The 20,087-nt window shown below is 38.5% G+C and overlaps 2 protein-coding genes across 2 annotated transcripts; both read left to right on the forward strand.

The window, feature by feature from the left end:
* The first annotated feature begins 1,967 nt into the window (after nucleotides 1-1,967).
* On the forward strand, nucleotides 1,968-6,220 carry LOC142377005 (odorant receptor 131-2-like). The gene is made up of 3 exons (XM_075460716.1): nucleotides 1,968-2,117; nucleotides 3,053-3,800; nucleotides 6,030-6,220. Exons 1-3 carry the CDS (start codon nucleotides 1,968-1,970, stop codon nucleotides 6,218-6,220), a joined length of 1,089 nt encoding a protein of 362 aa, XP_075316831.1.
* Nucleotides 6,221-18,014: 11,794 nt separating this feature from the next.
* LOC142377006 (odorant receptor 131-2-like) lies at nucleotides 18,015-19,864 on the forward strand. The gene is made up of 2 exons (XM_075460718.1): nucleotides 18,015-18,164; nucleotides 19,103-19,864. The coding sequence occupies exons 1-2, from the start codon at nucleotides 18,015-18,017 to the stop codon at nucleotides 19,862-19,864; spliced, it is 912 nt and encodes a 303-aa protein (XP_075316833.1).
* The last annotated feature ends 223 nt before the right edge of the window (nucleotides 19,865-20,087 follow it).

Consider the following 20,087-nt stretch of genomic DNA (forward strand, 5'->3'; position numbering starts at 1 on the left):
TAGATACCGACGGGACATCGTTAAAAGTTAAATTGTTGCATATATCTTGTCCATTTTACTGGGTCCTTGGGGATTTAAATGTTCAACTATTCAACACTACAGACCACAAGGGGGCAATGTTGTTCCATCGGCTGGTTGCGCATTTTCCCACAAGATCAGTTCTCTGTCAATATTTAAGCCAGGATCGTACAAATTGTCTCTATATGCGTCTTGTGATCAAGCTGGAAACCTGAAAGAAATTGTATACGGTTATCAAACACATTTAATATAGTTTTAAGATTCGACTAAAAGTGAGTCTTAGTAAGGTATTCTCAGTTTGTGTGTAGCCATCTGGTCTCTGGTGGAAAGGGGTTAAAGTGTCAACTTCGATTTATGGTCAAGATAAGATAGTAAGGTCTCCCACTTTTCCAACAGAAAGATTCTTTGTTCATTTGAGTTTATTCCAATTTTATGGCAAGCGTCTGTTGCGAGTTCGACTCCCCAAAAAGCTTTCAAAGGGCCGAAGGTTGTTGTAAATTAGGCAGTTTTCTGTCTCTCTTTCCTTTGTGGAAAGAAAATGAAGATCTGGTTTTTATCCACATACGTAAACATCCCCCGATAGGAATGTTGGTATCGTCAGAGGCTTCAAAGCCTCTTAATCCACACGGCACTGTGACTGCTAAATATGGTAGCAACATCCGTCTAAGCTTGTAATCACACTGCCACACACACATCGTAAAATAAATAGTATTGATATAATCTCACAACACCCACAAACATGCACACACACCCACAATGCCTGCCCATGTATGTACACGTATACCCACGGATCCTTGGATTATTGCCAGCCAAACTGCATATAAAGTCTGAGGTGACAATGTTGGTCTAAACACAGTAAGGTAGGTGCTATGCAGATATTTGGCTTGACCAGAAATTAAGTATTTAACCGAGAAACAACATAAAAATGTTGTCATTCTAAGTTCTTTTATATGGTTTTAATAACTTCATACTACACTGTATCTGGTATTGTATTCATGTGGTGCTGATGTGTGATGTACTACATATGACTATAGGAAACAGGGTTGTTTAAAATTTGTTTTATTTCAGATTCTCATAAATACTTCCAATGATTCCTTTCATCTGTGGCTACATTTTTCTTCCTCTCATCCAGATTTACAGGAAACCAATTTAAGTCTGCTGGTCAAGCATTCAACAAAAGCCACCGACAGAACATTAAAAGTTATTTAACAAATTGAAATAAAATATTTTGTTATAATTATCTGCTCATTAATCAGGTCGTTTTATTTTGAAAGTTGGAAACACACTGGATATGCAGTGACAATTAAAACATTCCCTAATCTGTTCTTTGCCTTTGTTAGGTTTTAAAAGCATCAACATCAATCCCAGACTGATTCAAGTTGATGCCTTAATCCTGAGCTTGAGGTGAATACTTCTTTTTCTCACTTGAATAATTCAGTTTTAGCTCCCAATAATGATGGATTTGTTTATCTTTCTTTGTAATGGTGTCATTGGATGTCATTTGATGACATTCATTTTTTTTAAAGAATACAAATGTATAGCAATGAAACACAAAACCATATCATTAAGTAACTCATATATATTGCAATCATAAATTACATTTTAAAGAGGATTAATGGATAACTTAAGATATTAAACTTTTCGAACGTTACGAATAAATCAGATGTATGCAAATATGTGTACTGTGCTTCTGCTCAGATGTCTGGAATGTCCATGTTCCACTTCATGGCATTATGTATTATATTAGGAGGTAATTCAAAGACGATCATGAAAGTGGGAAATGATGAGAACTAGCTCAATTTGAGACCATGAATTTTAAATGGTGAATTATGAACATTAACTAGTTCAGTTTTATTCTGTGTGATCTTAACTTTGAACAAGTTCCAGTGAAGAGTGAAGTAGCAGCATTGTCATGTTTTCTCCTTTGTTACTTTTACAGCCTTCAAGAAATGAATGTTTCATCAGCCAATGTGACTGTGGTCATAGAGTTTCGAGATTCCTTCACCAAAGCTGTTGCCAAAAATGTTATTGTTGTGGTTCTCGGCATTTCCATCAACTACATCAATGCAGGACTCATTCAAACCTTTTGTGAACACCAGGTCAGATTTTTTTGTAATTATGTGCAATGACTAAATTTATATTTACTAAAGAAATATGCATATGAACTCTTACATTACAAGCTTTATATTCCACATGCAGATCAGGCCCTTTTCTGACACAGTTATTTATCTGGAAGCTTTATCCTCTTTGACCAGTGGCCATCTTCCATCTAAACAGAACAAATAAATAGAAAATAGTCAACAAGAAATAGTCAGTTCTTTGGTGACTTGCCTGGGTTGAAAATATATACTTGACATCCATAAAACTGTAATTTGTAGCTTAACAGTTATTGTAAATGGGATGCAGAGCAGCATATTGCAGCTCCCTTTGTGAACTCAGTGATGTATGCTGTATCACAGATAGTGGAATATATGGACTGCACTGATAATCTGACTTGAAATTTGACAATTTTATATTTCTTAATAATTCTGTGTTTCTAATCTAGCAATTTATAGTCAACATCTCTCTTTATGTTAATTTTTTCCCTCTTCTTTTGAATCAACCTTTGATTTAACAAGGAATAAAAGGCCATGATAGGCAGCCGCTCAGGTCAGCAATAGTTACAAGTTTAATTAGAAAATATACAAATAACACAAAAATAAATAAATACACAATTTTAAATGTATAAGGAAAATCAAAAATGTTTCTAAATTTTAGTTTCATACCGATACAAGATGTAAATTTACACCAATTATTAAAAGAATGTTTGAGTGTTTTATGAATGAATCGTTATTATCATCATACAAAAAGTACAATGCAAGCCAGTTTGTCAATCTTTCTGTAAAAAATAAAATGAAAATAAGATTAAAAGAACATTATAAATAGCTTCCCTCCATTGGAGCTTCTTTTCTTACAATATAATTACTACACCAGACTCATTATTGTTGAGGAAACCTGTACCTCCATCACATGTACTTTTCTTCTGACCCTTTAGATCTTCTACACAAATCCCCGTTATATCCTGTTCTTCCACTTGGTGGTCAACGACATGATCCAAGTGACGCTGGCTCTTACACTTTTCCTCATCAGCTACATCATCTACCAGATACAGGTCTTTGTCTGTTGCACTGTGATCCTTATTGCTCTCTTCACCACTGAAAATACTCCTCTGAACCTAGCATGCATGGCGGTGGAGTGCTACATCGCAGTCTGCATGCCCCTTCATCATGTTCAGATCTGCACCACCAAAAGAATGTGGATGTTGATTGGGTTAATTTGGGCAACCAGCATGCTGTCTGTTCTTCCTGATCTATTCATTACCTTGGCAATAGAGCCACTGGACTACTTTTATTCCAAAGTGTTCTGCCTCAGGGAAACAGCTTTTCGACATCCCAGCATCATCAAGAGGAGGGACAATACCTATATTGTGTATCTTGTTCTGGTTTGGCTTACTATCTTTTGCACTTACTTCAAGATCCTGTTCACAGCCAAAACAGCAAGCAAAGATGCTAAAAAGGCCAGAAACACAATCCTCCTCCATGGGTTTCAGGTCTTATTGTGTATGACAACATATGTAGTTCCCCTGTTTGAACAGGCTTTGAAGCAATGGTTCCCGAATAATTATTCAGATTCCCTGTTTGCTTGTTACATAATTTTTCAGGTATTACCGCGATCCATTAGTTCAGTTATCTATGGCATACGAAATAAAACTTTCAGGAAGTACCTGAAAAGGTATTTATTATGTAAAGCATGCTGAAAATAGGAACCCACACTAAAGCATTCAATATGCTCAAATTCAAAGTTGCTGATAACAAAAAAGGGAAAAAGTTTAGTCTTGAAGATAACTGCAAATTGTCTACGATGTGTAAATGTCTGTATGAAAAAATGATGACAAAAAGCAGGATATAAAGATAAAGAGCATGGCAATACCCATCCTCGCAAAAGCCTGGGAAATCTGCTGCCATCTTGAGACTGGTACACAGGTACTGAATTCACCCTCCACACTCAATTATAAAAATCTAATTTCTTTTTCTGATTTATTTCTAAACTTTTCATGCATAATGTAACCGGTCTTTTATTTGTAGCATGGAGGAACCACGTGTTATTTGGTATACTTGCACTTGTAAGACGGAGCACCATCTTCTAAATAAAGTCAAATTTGATGGACAATTTATTTCCTGGACATTGTAAACTACATCTTTGCTGAATGAATGGACTCTGCATGTTAAGTTTATTTAGAAATGGCTGAACAGAAAGATGAGCAGATAGATTAGGAGATAGCAAAGGGCCACAGGCCAGGATTTTAACATGGGCCGGGTACCTTTAGGGCCTTCAGCCTCTGTACACGCTGTACCCTCTCAACTAGTTGAGCTACTAGCACCCCTAAAAGATCACTAATCTAAGGAAGTTCATAACAGCTTTTTTATTTCTTTAGTAGTTTGAGTTGATGTAGTTTTGAGATCTGCTGATTAATTAAGCTAAAAATAAGATTAAGCTGGCTTTATTCAACTTGGAACCCCTGCAGAATCAGAACTTTGGAAATGTTGGCTCTTTTCTTCAAGTAACATTAAGCAATGTCTTCAATTTATTGAGTTATAGATTTTTGGTTTACTAAAGCCCAGTCACATCTGAAAAGGTGCGACAGGTGTGTTTGTGCACATTCAAAATATAGCAGTGGCACAGTTAGGGGGGAATTGTGTAATGGCAAGGCTATGCATCCATAGCTTGTTTTCTGTGGCCAAGACCACAACAGACCCCAGCAGACTGTAATATGATAACTGAAGAGGCTTTAAAGTTAAGAATCTGGTTGTTGAGATTAATAGACTAATAAAGTGTAAGCTTGTCATACAAGTAAGCAATAAAGTTGTTCTCCTGATGGATTTGTCGAAAGAGCAACTCTTGAGAGAATTTTCAAGCGACCTTGTTGCAATCATTAAACTTAATAGCTTGTTTTCCACTGACAATGCTGCAACTTGTTTGTAATTTAAAAATCTATTCAAAGTCGACACAACAGCCTCAAGCTCTGTGTAATTGCAGATTTTTTAATGGCAGTGATGACAAACTCTCAGAAGATACATCTAATAAATCCCTTTGATGCTGTGCATGTGTGCACTGCGTGCTGAATACTGCACAACAACCTGCCCCTGTGTGCGTGTGACCTTTACCATCAAGGCCTAATGAGAGTTGATCAGTTGGCTGCTCCTTATTTGTCCTTCACCACGACTCCTTTCCTGAATACACTGAGGATTCCTGAAAATGTCAGAATCTCCCAAAAGGAATCTCTGTAGAAAGTGCTTCAATGTGTTTACAGTAAATCTGCTGAAGCAAGTGCAATACTGTTGGAGCCATTTAAGAAAAGTTCAAACTTTACTGTCTAAGACGAAAAACGTACAAGCAAACAGGAACAAGATATACTCACTAAATGCAAACATCACTTACTTTTATTGTAAGTGTCTGCTGCTAAATGCAGACACCCTTTCCACTTTTAAGACCAGGCTTAAAACTTTCCTTTTTGATAAAGCTTATCTGTCTTGTCAAACCCCAGCTGGTCGAGGCGGATGGCCACCCTTCCTGAGTCTGGTCAAAATGACCCGTCACTGTGTTAAAACCCCCCCAAAAAACCACTAAATGCTATTTTTTTAACTTGAAATTTTATGACTTTTCCTAGATTGGCCCCAACAGTAGAAAAACTGAAATGTTGCTTTTATTCACATTTCCATGTAAGCTGTACAAAAAAATGTACAAAGGTGGTCTTCGGGTCAAAATGACCCGTGAGGCAAATAGAGTTGATATCAAGGTCACAGAGTTATTTACGAACCACAAAATGTTACAATGTTTTAATTGTGTCTCAGATCAATCAGTAGCAGAAGTAAACAAGGCAAATCTCAGACTGCAGAATACCACCTGTTTATTTCCAGGAGGTTATAAAGGTGTTGCAGATAACAGGACCCCGAATTCTTTCTGTGCTGAAGCCATGATTGTGCGTTATAACATCTCAGATGTCCAGCAAGACAACTCCGATTCAGAAGAGGAAATGGAGGATGTATCCGAAGAAGAAGATGGGGAGGAATACAACCCAGAGCATGATGAATCATCTTCAGAAGAAGAAAACCCTAAAGCTGAAAGAGAGACTTTCCTTTCAAAAAATGGCAAAATAACATAGTCTTCAGTAGCATATGACCAACACGGCAGGCATGCAGAACAAAACGTCATAAAGATGACCCCAGGACCCAAAAGGAATGCTGTTTCTCATGCCCATAACATTGTCTCTACATTCTACCTGTTTATCACACCAGCATTAGAAAAAATAATCCTTGAGATGACAAATCTGGAGGATTTTGTAAACCAGCTAAATATGGGATCAAGTCATGGGTGGCTTGCGATGCCAAATCAAGCTATGCTTGAAAAATGCAAGTCTATACTGGCACGGGCGTAATTTTGGGTAGGGACGCTAGGGTCACGTCCCTACCAATATTCAGCCCCCTACTCAGGATCTCCGCAGATCCTTAAAAAGTATGAAAAAGTCTTAAATAAAAAATACTTTTTTTAAGGTCTTAAAATGTCTTAAATTTCGCCGATTTTCGAAGAGTGGCATTAAATTTCTTCTGGGCGAAATGAAAGAAAGATATGTCTGGAGAGACGATTTTCTATCGCTCTGTGCACAATAATGGCGACTGCTGACGTTTTGTGTGTGCTCCAGCACTTCCGGTGAAAACTTCCGGTGATTTGACAGCTAGCGCGTCAGGTTAGGGCCAGTGGCCGTAAACAAAGGTTAACTTATAGCCGAGAAGAAAGATGATAATATAATGTAACTAAAAAGACTAGCTTTCTTCAGTAGCCTAATGCTTACCGATTTATTAAGCCTAGCAGCCTCGTTGCTAATGCTAGCCGCCGTAACGTTACCAACCATACCCGACGTCAAGGAGTTGGCTGAGCAGGGGCAAGATTATGGGGCTGAGTTAACTTCATAATGGGTGAGTGTAGGTTCCATTCACTTGTTTTCATTCTTTCACAGGATTGATTCACTTCATTGGTTTTTCCGATTGCTGGCCGCCGAGCCATTATGTGTCTGGGTTTGTGTAGGTTACTGATCATGGTTGTTAGCCGATAGTCAGGTTGTGTGATGTGTGTGAGTGTGTATTTTTTTCTATGGGTACATGCCATTGACTGTATGAGCGGTCTGTGCTAGTTTTTATTTATTTGATTAGATTGCAGACACTTGTCGTGTGGTTTATGCAATGCAAAGTCACTGTCCATAGTCTGTGCTTCACGTGAGTTGTCCAAAGTTCTGGTTTAAGTTAACTTGGGTAGTAAAATTGTTTTGCTAGTTGTAAAAGCACAGTAGACATAACTCGAAAATTAGGTTCAATTATGGATTTATTTTGCTCAGAGCCTCAGACAAACAGACAGACAAACGGCAGCGAAAACACACTCCTTCGCAGAGGTGTGACAATTGGGCACGATTGTTCTGTAGTGTGTGGTGTTGCCTTGTGCGTTCAAATCTTATGCGATCATGTTGACACACTGATTCAGTATCACTGAAGCACACATTTCACACTGGACTTTTTTTCAACACCGAACAGCCTAGAGTGTAGTTTTTATATATATTTTTGCCGTGGTAATGGTCTTAATTTTTATTCTTAGAGGTCTTAAAAAGGTCTTAAAAGTCATTAAATTTGTTGATTAAAAAATTTGCAGATACCCTGCATTATATGAGTTACATTACATAACACTTAGCTGACTTTTGTTATCCAAAGCGACTTATAAGAACACATTATTGGTTACAGTCTCTGGAGCAATGTTGGGTTAGTTGTTTTGCTCAAGGTCACTCCAGTCATGGATGGGGATGTAAACAGAGGTAGCCTAATCGTGGGATTTGAGCCTGCAACCCTGTGATTTAAAGACCAACTCCCTGAACATTAGGATGGCTCGTTAATATATAGCATCTGCATGCCATTAACTTATGATTGGTAAAGCAAAAAAAAAAAAAAAACTGTCGTGGAGCACTTTTGTGTCCCCACCAATGTCAAAATCAAAGTTACTCCCTTGTATACTGGGAAGCCAGTGGATGCCCAGAGAAGAACCAGGGGATGCGAGTTGTGCTTGATGTGACAGAGGGACTGAGGGGTCACAATGTGACATGTGACAATTTCTTCACCTCTTATGAACTCGGACAGCAGCTCCTGAAGAGGAAGATCACCATGGTTGGTACAGTTCGAAAGAACAAGCCTGAGCTCCCACCTACACTGCTTGCGTCAAAGGAGAGAGGTCTTCTCCTCAAAGTTTGCCTTCACGCCCATCACCACTCTAGTTTCCTACCTCCCAAAGAAAAACAAGAATGTAGTTCTTCTGACCACACTGCACACAGACGGTGACATTAGCAATCGTGAGGACAGGAAGCCAATCATCATCCTACACTACAACCGCAACAAAGGAGGTGTGGGCAACCTAGATAAGGTGATTGGAACATACAGCTGCAGAAGAATGACTGCCCGCTGGCCCCCGGTCATCTTCCACAACATCATTGATGTTTCCTCCTACAATGCCTGTGTGATTTGGAGAGAGATCCACCCAACCTGGATGTCTCGTAAGCAGAACAAGAGGAGGGTGTTCCTGTAGCAGCTAGGAAAGGCACTTGTAACTCCACTCATTGAAAGAAGGAAGCATGTCCCCCGCACTGAAGCCTCAGCAGCAGTTGTGAAAGCTATTGAGAGTGCAGGAGCTCCTGATCAACCTGACTGAAACTCTTCAAACAGATTATTTCTGTGTAAGTGATCACAAAGCTGAGCTGCAACTATTTTTTCAAGAACTTTAGACATAAAATGGAGATTGGATATAGGTCTATAATGAGCCAACACTTCTGAATCAAGAGTAGGTTTTTTAAGGCTGCGGCTACACGGAAACGTTTTTCACTGTAAACGATACTTTTTCTTATCGTTTCACTGTCGCGGCCACACGGAGCCGGCGTTCCCACTACCCCAAAACGATAGTTTTTGAAAACGGGTTCCAGAGTGGGAAAGTTTGAAAACGGCCTCGTTTCGTTTCCATTGTTACAGCTAAAACGTTTTTGCGTCAGTCACACGTTGACGCTGGGAGCCAATTTTAACACTTCTCTATTGTCTCACAGCGTGGCGTGACACAGTGGCGTGTGTACTGCCTCGTTTCATCGTTTTCGTCTGGACAGCAGCGCGTTTCCGTGTGGTCGCAAGAATTTTCGAACCCGTTTTCAAAAAAAACCTTGTTTCGTTTTCGTGTAGCCGTAGCCTAAGTAAAGGTTTAATTACAGCAACCTTAAAAGGCTGAGGTACATATCCTGTCAACAAAGACAGATTGATCAAATCCAATTTGGAAGTGTCAATTAATGGGAAAACCTCCTTTAACAGTCTGGTTGGGATTGGGTCTAAAACACAAGTTGATGGTTTAGAAGAGACTATTGCTGTCGTTAGATCAGAGAGATCAACTGGACAGAAGCCGTCTAAATACAAATCAGGTTCTAAAGATACTTCTAAAGCTGCTGTACTTGATGATACATCACTGATAATAGTGGGAAGGACTCCATCAATCTTCTCTCTGATTGAAACAATTTTATTAATAAAGAAGCTCATGAAATCATCACTGCTGAGAGTTAAATACCTGGCTCAGCAGAGCTCGGACTCTTAGTCAGACTGGCTACAGTGCTGAAAAGAAACCTGGGATTATTCTTATTCTCTTCTATCAATGATGAATAATAAGCAGTTCTAGCTCTACGAAGGGCTTTCTTATACATTATTAAACTATCTTTCCAGACTAATTGAGACTCTTCTAACCCTGTAAGACCCACTGTTGCAGAATTACAACAATTTTTGTATCCCCCCAAAAAACTTTTTTTTTGGTTTTTTTTTTTTGGTTCAACCACATTAACATACTCATTTGGTCCTATTGTTCAGTCTCAGAAAGCTATTGGGTCACACATTTGTATATAAGGCCTGCCCTCAGGTCGAGAAGTCACACAACCTCCAGATTTTTGAGAGAGCATCAACCCCTTCATTTACTGGACTGGATTTATCTGATTGAAGTAAGTAAAATGCTTTAAATATTTTTTTTGTGTTTAATACAGTGTCTAGAACGTGTCCATATGTATTCATTGTGGAAAATGTGCATTACATTTTATTTAGAGCTTGTTTTGTAAGCGTTGCAATATTACAACGTTGGGTGAATGTGGTAGTCAAAATATCCCTGTTTTGAGAGGAACCTCTTTAGAGGACCTTCCATTTACATTTTTTCTATATAACTTTAAACTACACATGATTTATACATTCTAGCCTTATATTAGATTACATATTATTGTATTAGAAACTAGTGGGCAAAGGTATATATTGCCATACATAATCATTTTCATTTACTTATAATGAATTCTAACCACCTGCAACATTCAGTATTTTCCCCTTATCACAGAAAGCAGGACTTTCTAACAAAGAAATTCTTTTTGTGCATGTCTGCTCTTTGTCTTGGCTATTGATAAGGAAATTTTCCTATATCAATTCATAGACATAGCAGTTGTGGGGGATGATGGGGGAGGGCTTTTCCATTGTTCTGGAGCAGGTGTTGATGCTCAGGAATGTAAGGTGTTGTTGTAAATTGGAGGTTACCTGCATACCTATTAGTATGATAATCAGAGTTTACAATTGGTCAGCTATACACTATTGTGTGACCAGTGAAATGTGTGAATAGGTTATTTCAGTGCAATTTGTAAACACTTCATATTGAAATCAATCTCCCCATCATCCCCTCTTTTTCTGCAGGTTATCTAGAATCTAATAAGCATGTGTGCTGTTTATATTCAATTTTATTTTTTCCATTTCAGAATGCGACCAGCAAGGACAGATCCTCGGTACAGTGTGACGGATGTGATTGAGATGGTCCATAATGGAGAGAGTGATGTGGACATAGACTTTGACGACACTGATGCGAGTGATGAGGAGTCAGATAACGATGCCTGTGTGGACAAAGAAAACCAGGAACCCACTGACTGCACAGCCAGGACATTGGACATTGAGCCCCAATCAAATGAACACATCAAGCCCTGTGACAGATATCGCTGGCAAAAAAAGGATTTCATCAGTCTCAATACTGATTTTTCTGGTCCAGCTCTCACAGATGATGCAACTGTCCTCCACACACCGCTGCAGTACTTTGAAAAGTTTGTCTCAGAAGACATGATTCAAGCTCTGGCAACCCATACAAACGAGTACAGCGTTCAAAGTAATGGAAGATCTGTGAACACCACAATCAAGGAAATACAGAAAATGTTGGGCATGTACCTGAGGATGGGCTTGGTCCAAATGGCTGGAACCCGTATGTATTGGGAGACAGATACGCGGCACTCCCCAGTTGCTGATGTGATGCCCCGCAACAGATTCTAATCTCTTTTGACAACATTACATTTTGTGAACAATTCAACAGTGTCAGAGACTGAAAAGAGGGACAAACTCTGAAAACTCAGACCATGGCTTGAGTCATACAGAGAGAAATGCCTGCAGGTGGTACCCGAAGAGCACAATTCTGTGGATGAGATGATGATTCCTTTCAAGGGGAGGTTCAGCAGCATCAAGCAGTATATGCGAGGCATGGACTTGGACTCTTTCACAGCGAAATACAAGTTCGCTCTGAAATCCCGGCGTTGGTACATGTACATCTTCTGGCACACCATCACCCTTGCTGTGGTCAACACCTGGCTCCTCTACAAGCGGCACTGCCAAGCTCTCAAGATGCCAAAGAAGGAGATAATGAACATGAGAAAGTTCCAGGCACAAGTAGCATCCTCTCTCATTCTGGTAAGAATCTATTTCTGCTATTTGCCATGTTTGTGACTTGTATCTCTGACTTGTATCATCATACATTTTTAGCATATACATGCATTGATTATTAATAGTAATATTGATGCTTCTCTTTCCAGGTGAACACAACACCGAAAACTCCGAAGAGAGGACGACCATCTTCAAACCCAGATGCGGCAGGGAGTCCTTTGAATGCTGGGAAGAGACCATCCCCAGGTGATGGGAGTCCAAACTGTCCCTCTTCCAAGAAAGCATGTACACCCCCCCCCCGCAGGATGTGCGCAAGGACCAAACTGGACATTTCCCAATGAAGGTGAAGAGAGGACGCTGCAGACACTGCAGTAAAGGGTATACTAATACCCAATGCAGCAAGTGTGATGTTCGCCTCTGTTTTTCAGAAGACAAGAACTGTTTCTGGGACTATCACTGTACATAAATGTTTTATTGACTACACACTGATGCAATAAATGACTGTTCAGAACAACATGACTGAGGTTATTTTTTATGTTATACTGTTCTGGGACAAAAGCAAAACCCTGCAAAAGAATCCTTAGTTCTGTATTGTTGTTCAGACAATGAGTGCAAATGCAGGAGATTCTGCTCCCCATTGAGCCCAACGTTGCAATATTACAACGTTTCCGTAAAAACTTAACAAAACATATATTTTTTTAAAACACATCATTTTCAGCATCAAAGGCCTCTTACAACAACATCTTAATGGTTGAAAATTGTTTTTTTGGTGTTTTTCTATATCTGGGTCTTACAGGGTTAAGTACAGTAACGAAGTATTTGTACTTTGTTACTTGACACCTCTGTGAACAACGGGCTTGACTTTAGAGCTATGCCTCTTCCTGACAGTCACCCAGCCACCTTGTAATCCCGGCTGCTCAGGTTCTGCTAGGGGGAGGCTAATTGAGCTAGCTACGCTAGGTGGCTCCAGACTGGCTAAAGCAGGGATGGGCAACTTCCATGATAAAGAGGGCCAACATTTTTTCAGCACTATCATTGGAGGGCCCCATGACCACGCACTTTGAATAATTGGATATGAAAGACGCTACAAATTATTCTCAATAAGAACACATTTTATGTTTATTGCACCAACATACAACTATTTTGTGCATATAAATGCATTTTAACACGTCCTTAATAAGCAACAAAGACAAAACATTTGCTTAAAAAAAAGTGCAAAAAGAAATTTGAACTTCTTCATAACAAAGAACAAAACTGAAGAGGTACTCTTCTTCCCATTTTGGCTGAAAAATGCAATTTTCTCGGTCAAGTTTTCTATTTTTGCCACTGCTAGTGGCCATGGCTCTTGACTTTCCTATTCACTGTTGCGGAAAGCGGGCCGGGCCCCGCTATTGTTTGCGAATGGCGCGCCCTCCATCGGTCAACAGTATAATTACAATTTTTTTTTTATTTATTTTTTTTTTTTATTATTAAATTATTATTGATCTATTTGCGGGCCGGACTGAGTGAGGACGAGGGCCGTGTGCGGCCCCCGGGCCGCCAGTTGCCCATCCCTGGGCTAAAGGGACCTGGCTCGCTATCGGTTGATTTTCAACAGTGCAGAGCCGAGCTTCCAATTCAGATAACCTTGCCTCCAAAACTACAAAAAGACTACATTTGTTACATGTACCATTATCGCTAAAGGAGGCAGAGGAGTAACTAAACATCTGACACACAGAGCAGGTGAAAGCAGGAGATGGAGGGAGAGAACTGGTAGCCATGCTAAGATTAAAGATCTGTAGTAGTGTGTTAGAACAGAACGGTAAGCTATAGAGTTAAAGCTGCAGTCTGCAAGATTTGTTGTTGTCATACGTAAAGTCCTACTTTTTGGCATTTTAAGAGTTTACATGATCTATCAGAACGCTTGAAGTTGAAAACGGTGACCTTCGTAGTCGCAAAATGCAAGAAATGCTTATTTTTTAACCGAAAAATAAAAAGTTATTCAACTTCCTGTCCCGCCCCTTCAAAACACATGAGAACTCGTGCACGTAGACGTGCACGCCAGATGCGCCTACACGACTCCTCATTCATCAACTCACCTGTCATTTGCGATCATGGAAGACACAGTAAGTAGACTAGCCCGTAATGAAGTTCAATAGTCCAGATAAATAAGCGTGGGGACGAGCCTACCTTGTATCGCGCGTGCACAATCGGTGATTGACAGGCAGCAGAGCCCAGCTCGTAAACCTGATTGGTTACCTTTTACCGGTCCGGTCTGCAATTTTGTAAACAAACCTGCTGGCTTTGGAGGGACCTAGCGGGACATATAGGGGACCTAGAGAACTCATTTTTTTTTTGTATTGGGGTATTTAATGTACTACTTTCAGAATCCCCGGACAGTTCCAGGCATTTTGCTTGAAAAAGAGTTGCAGACTGCAGCTTTAACTATGCAAAATTGTGTAAGTTATAGATAGAAATGAAGTGATTATCAGTAGTCCAAGAGGAGCAAGAAATTCCACAGTACACAAGCAAGGTAACAGGAAGTGATGCAATTCGTCTTACCGCAAAGCAAAGCGTCACAGCGTCACAGGAGCAAGCTGCTTACTGATGAGCATTGAGGCAGAACAGAACAATGAGTAAGTTAATTAAATTATGATCCAAAAAGACGAGTTTCTGACGTGTAATATGTACGTCTTTCAGCTACTATGTTCAAATGACAGACAAGTGAAATGAGTGACTGCTCATCTTGTTACAATGCAATGTTCTGAGGGGAAAACTCTCACTCTCTCACACTGATGTTACTTTGACAGTTTCCAACTACCTCACCCTCTCATACAGGACTCCCCTGCAGTAGCAGCCTCCATCAGCAGTACAGCAGAGGGCCTTGCAAAAACTGAATAGGAAGAGCTCACAGAACACAACCAAGCATGTGAGGTGTTCCCCTGGCCTTGAGACTTCCCAATAATCAATTTGATGTGGTCTGGATAGCATCCGTGGGATGCAACCTCAGTCCACAAAACCCTCCCTTACAACCCAACCAAAACCTCTATTGCTAACATATTGGTACCAGACACTCCAGGACAGATGTTTTTTGTCCTTTCACTAACTGCTGAGAGCTCATTTAAAGGAAAGAAGACCTACTCAATAGTAGGCAGTTGGTTATAATGTAAAGGCTGAGCGGTGAAGAGTAAAACCCTGAAAATATGTAATGGCCATGTACGACCAATACTGTTTTGATACTTGAGAGTTTATATATTAAAAATCATATATATTATTTGTTATTTTCCTTTCAAACAATGTCCTCAAAAAAAGGCCAATTTCTTTACTTACATCAAGAGTTCAGGGTACCAGAATTCAGAGGCAGGAATTTATTTCAAATTCTCAATGTTATTAGTGTGATATGTTGTATTTTTCTATAATGCTTTATTTTAACACCTAGAAAACACTTGCAACTTAGCCAGAAGTCCATTCATTCTTGTGGGGAGCAAGTTTGTGAAACACTGCTGTTGTTTTGTGTCCCCTCCAGTTAGCCTCGAGTGTGTTTTGCAGTGGACTGTAAAAAGAGACAACAGTGTATGCCAGAAAGTTGAATAAACAAAGTAGAGACCAATTCAACAAAACATTAGCTTGACAAGACTATACACTGAACACGCTCTATGTCATATAAAGTCAGACTAATCCAGAATAGCTTCAGATAGATAAGATATAAACAAGTGTCAAATTTTGACAAATGCTTACACCAATGCAACAGTGTGTAAAACAGTTATTTCATTGAACTGAAAGGTGAGTATAGACTGAAATGTTTCATCTTTGTAATGAAAAGATGAAACATTTATTCATACAGTGGTAATTCATAACAAAAGTCATCTCAAGGTACTTTAAAGATACAATCCAATCCAACCAAATGATTAGCAATATCCAGTTCTGAAGTGAACTTGATTTAAATTGTTTCAAATTTAAATGTTTAAAGATGTTTAAAGATCAAAATAAGCAGGAGTTATCGAGTGCTCCTCGACAAACTGTGTTTAAAAAAATATCCTGAAATTCTCTGTAAACCTTTTTGGACATCAGCCAGTGCATAAACTGACACCAACACATCTACAATTGCATAATGATGGCCGAATTATTGATCTGTGGATTTATCATCATATCTGTGTGTTGTCTGAAAGAAAACAGCAGATTGACTCAATTCGAGGTGCAAAGCAAAACTCAATGATACGTTCAGGCGAATGGGCCCCTCTTTTTGTGCAAAAATTGTTTCCTCTCGATCAGTAGCTCCAGAGCAAAACTCCAGCAACACAAACAGACTATTTTCATTATTAGACTAACAACTATAACAATAACTTAAGCTCAACAAATGTGAAATGTGGGAGATTCTATGTTGAATTTACCATCACTACTAGTTCAATATCACTATGATTCAAGTGTCCACATTTTTTAAAAGAATGATAATTGAATTGCTAATTCTATTTACAACTCTGACATTCATTTCACTCTACAATGAGGAAAAAATAAGTACGAAAATTCATACTGAACACAAGATAATTTAAAAAACGACATACAAACAGCATTGTGCACAGAGTTAAGGCCTTGGTATGCTACTCCGTAGCTATCGGCCAATCCGACTCTGTGGTCACGCAGAGGCTATTAATCCCTTCGAAGTTCTCCGTATCTGATATGATAATCTGACAATGACAATCCTAACTCGTTCGTCAGTTAGTTTTCAAACATTTAATCAAGAACACTATTTAATGATGCTAAAGATAAAGTTATCATAGTTATCATAATCTATTGGGAAGTGAGCACAGATGTCAAAACCCAATTTTATAGCAACAGAAATCGTTCTTGAGACGTTTTCTTAAAACCAGTTAGAAAAGCCTCTGCTTTCAAGGTAGCAACATCCGTCTAAGCTTGTAATCACACTGCCACACACACATCGTAAAATTAATAGTTTTGAAATGAATACTCACACCCACAAACATGCACACACACCCACAATGCCTGCCCATGTATGTACACGTATACCCACGGATCCTTGGATTATTGCCAGCCAAACTGCATATAAAGTCTGAGGTGACAATGTTGGTCTAAACACAGTAAGGTAGGTGCTATGCAGATATTTGGCTTGACCAGAAATTAAGTACTTAACCGTGAAACAACATAAAAATGTTGTCATTCTAAGTTCTTTTATATGGTTTTAATAACTTCATACTACACTGTATCTGGTATTGTATTCATGTGGTGCTGATGTGTGATGTACTACATATGACTATAGGAAACAGGGTTGTTTAAAATTTGTTTTATTTCAGATTCTCATAAATACTTCCAATGATTCCTTTCATCTGTGGCTACATTTTTCTTCCTCTCATCCAGATTTACAGGAAACCAATTTAAGTCTGCTGGTCAAGCATTCAACAAAAGCCACCGACAGAACATTAAAAGTTATTTAAAAAAAATGGAAAAAAAATATTTCATTATAATTATCTGCTCATTAATCAGGTCGTTTTATTTTGACAGTTGGATACACACTGGATATGCAGTGACAATTAAAACATTCCCTAATCTGTTCTTTGCCTTTGTTAGGTTTTAAAAGCATCAACATCAATCCCAGACTGATTCAAGTTGATGCCTTAATCCTGAGCTTGAGGTGAATACTTCTTTTTCTCACTTGAATAATTCAGTTTTAGCTCCCAATAATGATGGATTTGTTTATCTTTCTTTGTAATGGTGTCATTGGATGTCATTTGATGACATTCATTTTTTTTAAAGAATACAAATGTATAGCAATGAAACACAAAACCATATCATTAAGTAACTCATATATATTGCAATCATAAATTACATTTTAAAGAGGATTAATGGATAACTTAAGATATTAAACTTTTCGAACGTTACGAATAAATCAGATGTATGCAAATATGTGTACTGTGCTTCTGCTCAGATGTCTGGAATGTCCATGTTCCACTTCATGGCATTATGTATTATATTAGGAGGTAATTCAAAGACGATCATGAAAGTGGGAAATGATGAGAACTAGCTCAATTTGAGACCATGAATTTTAAATGGTGAATTATGAACATTAACTAGTTCAGTTTTATTCTGTGTGATCTTAACTTTGAACAAGTTCCAGTGAAGAGTGAAGTAGCAGCATTGTCATGTTTTCTCCTTTGTTACTTTTACAGCCTTCAAGAAATGAATGTTTCATCAGCCAATGTGACTGTGGTCATAGAGTTTCGAGATTCCTTCACCAAAGCTGTTGCCAAAAATGTTATTGTTGTGGTTCTCGGCATTTCCATCAACTACATCAATGCAGGACTCATTCAAACCTTTTGTGAACACCAGGTCAGATTTTTTTGTAATTATGTGCAATGACTAAATTTATATTTACTAAAGAAATATGCATATGAACTCTTACATTACAAGCTTTATATTCCACATGCAGATCAGGCCCTTTTCTGACACAGTTATTTATCTGGAAGCTTTATCCTCTTTGACCAGTGGCCATCTTCCATCTAAACAGAACAAATAAATAGAAAATAGTCAACAAGAAATAGTCAGTTCTTTGGTGACTTGCCTGGGTTGAAAATATATACTTGACATCCATAAAACTGTAATTTGTAGCTTAACAGTTATTGTAAATGGGATGCAGAGCAGCATATTGCAGCTCCCTTTGTGAACTCAGTGATGTATGCTGTATCACAGACAGTGGAATATATGGACTGCGCTGATAATCTGACTTGAAATTTGACAATTTTATATTTCTTAATAATTCTGTGTTTCTAATCTAGCAATTTATAGTCAACATCTCTCTTTATGTTCATTTTTTCCCTCTTCTTTTGAATCAACCTTTGATTTAACAAGGAATAAAAGGCCATGATAGGCAGTCGCTCAGGTCAGCAATAGTTACAAGTTTAATTACAAAATATACAAATAACACAAAAATAAATAAATATAAAGTGTTAAAAAATGTATAAGGAAAATCAAAAATGTTTCAAAATTTTAGTTTCATACCGATACAAGATGTAAATTTACACCAATTATTAAAAGAATGTTTGAGTGTTTTATGAATGAATCGTTATTATCATCATACAAAAAGTACAATGCAAGCCAGTTTGTCAATCTTTCTGTAAAAAATAAAATGAAAATAAGATTAAAAGAACATTATAAATAGCTTCCCTCCATTGGAGCTTCTTTTCTTACAATATAATTACTACAGCAGACTCATTATTGTTGAGGAAACCTGTACCTCCATCACATGTACTTTTCTTCTGACCCTTTAGATCTTCTACACAAATCCCCGTTATATCCTGTTCTTCCACTTGGTGGTCAACGACATGATCCAAGTGACGCTGGCTCTTACACTTTTCCTCATCAGCTACATCATCTACCAGATACAGGTCTTTGTCTGTTGCACTGTGATCCTTATTGCTCTCTTCACCACTGAAAATACTCCTCTGAACCTAGCATGCATGGCGGTGGAGTGCTACATCGCAGTCTGCATGCCCCTTCATCATGTTCAGATCTGCACCACCAAAAGAATGTGGATGTTGATTGGGTTAATTTGGGCAACCAGCATGCTGTCTGTTCTTCCTGATCTATTCATTACCTTGGCAATAGAGCCACTGGACTACTTTTATTCCAAAGTGTTCTGCCTCAGGGAAACAGCTTTTCGACATCCCAGCCTCATCAAGAGGAGGGACAATACCTATATTGTGTATCTTGTTCTGGTTTGGCTTACTATCTTTTGCACTTACTTCAAGATCCTGTTCACAGCCAAAACAGCAAGCAAAGATGCTAAAAAGGCCAGAAACACAATCCTCCTCCATGGGTTTCAGGTCTTATTGTGTATGACAACATATGTAGTTCCCCTGTTTGAACAGGCTTTGAAGCAATGGTTCCCGAATAATTATTCAGATTCCCTGTTTGCTTGTTACATAATTTTTCAGGTATTACCGCGATCCATTAGTTCAGTTATCTATGGCATACGAAATAAAACTTTCAGGAAGTACCTGAAAAGGTATTTATTATGTAAAGCATGCTGAAAATAGGAACCCACACTAAAGCATTCAATATGCTCAAATTCAAAGTTGCTGATAACAAAAAAGGGACAAAGTTTAGTCTTGAAGATAACTGCAAATTGTCTACGATGTGTAAATGTCTGTATGAAAAAATGATGACAAAAAGCAGGATATAAAGATAAAGAGCATGGCAATACCCATCCTCGCAAAAGCCTGGGAAATCTGCTGCCATCTTGAGACTGGTACA

This window comes from Odontesthes bonariensis, chromosome 3, assembly GCF_027942865.1.
Source record: "Odontesthes bonariensis isolate fOdoBon6 chromosome 3, fOdoBon6.hap1, whole genome shotgun sequence".
NCBI lineage: Eukaryota > Metazoa > Chordata > Actinopteri > Atheriniformes > Atherinopsidae > Odontesthes > Odontesthes bonariensis.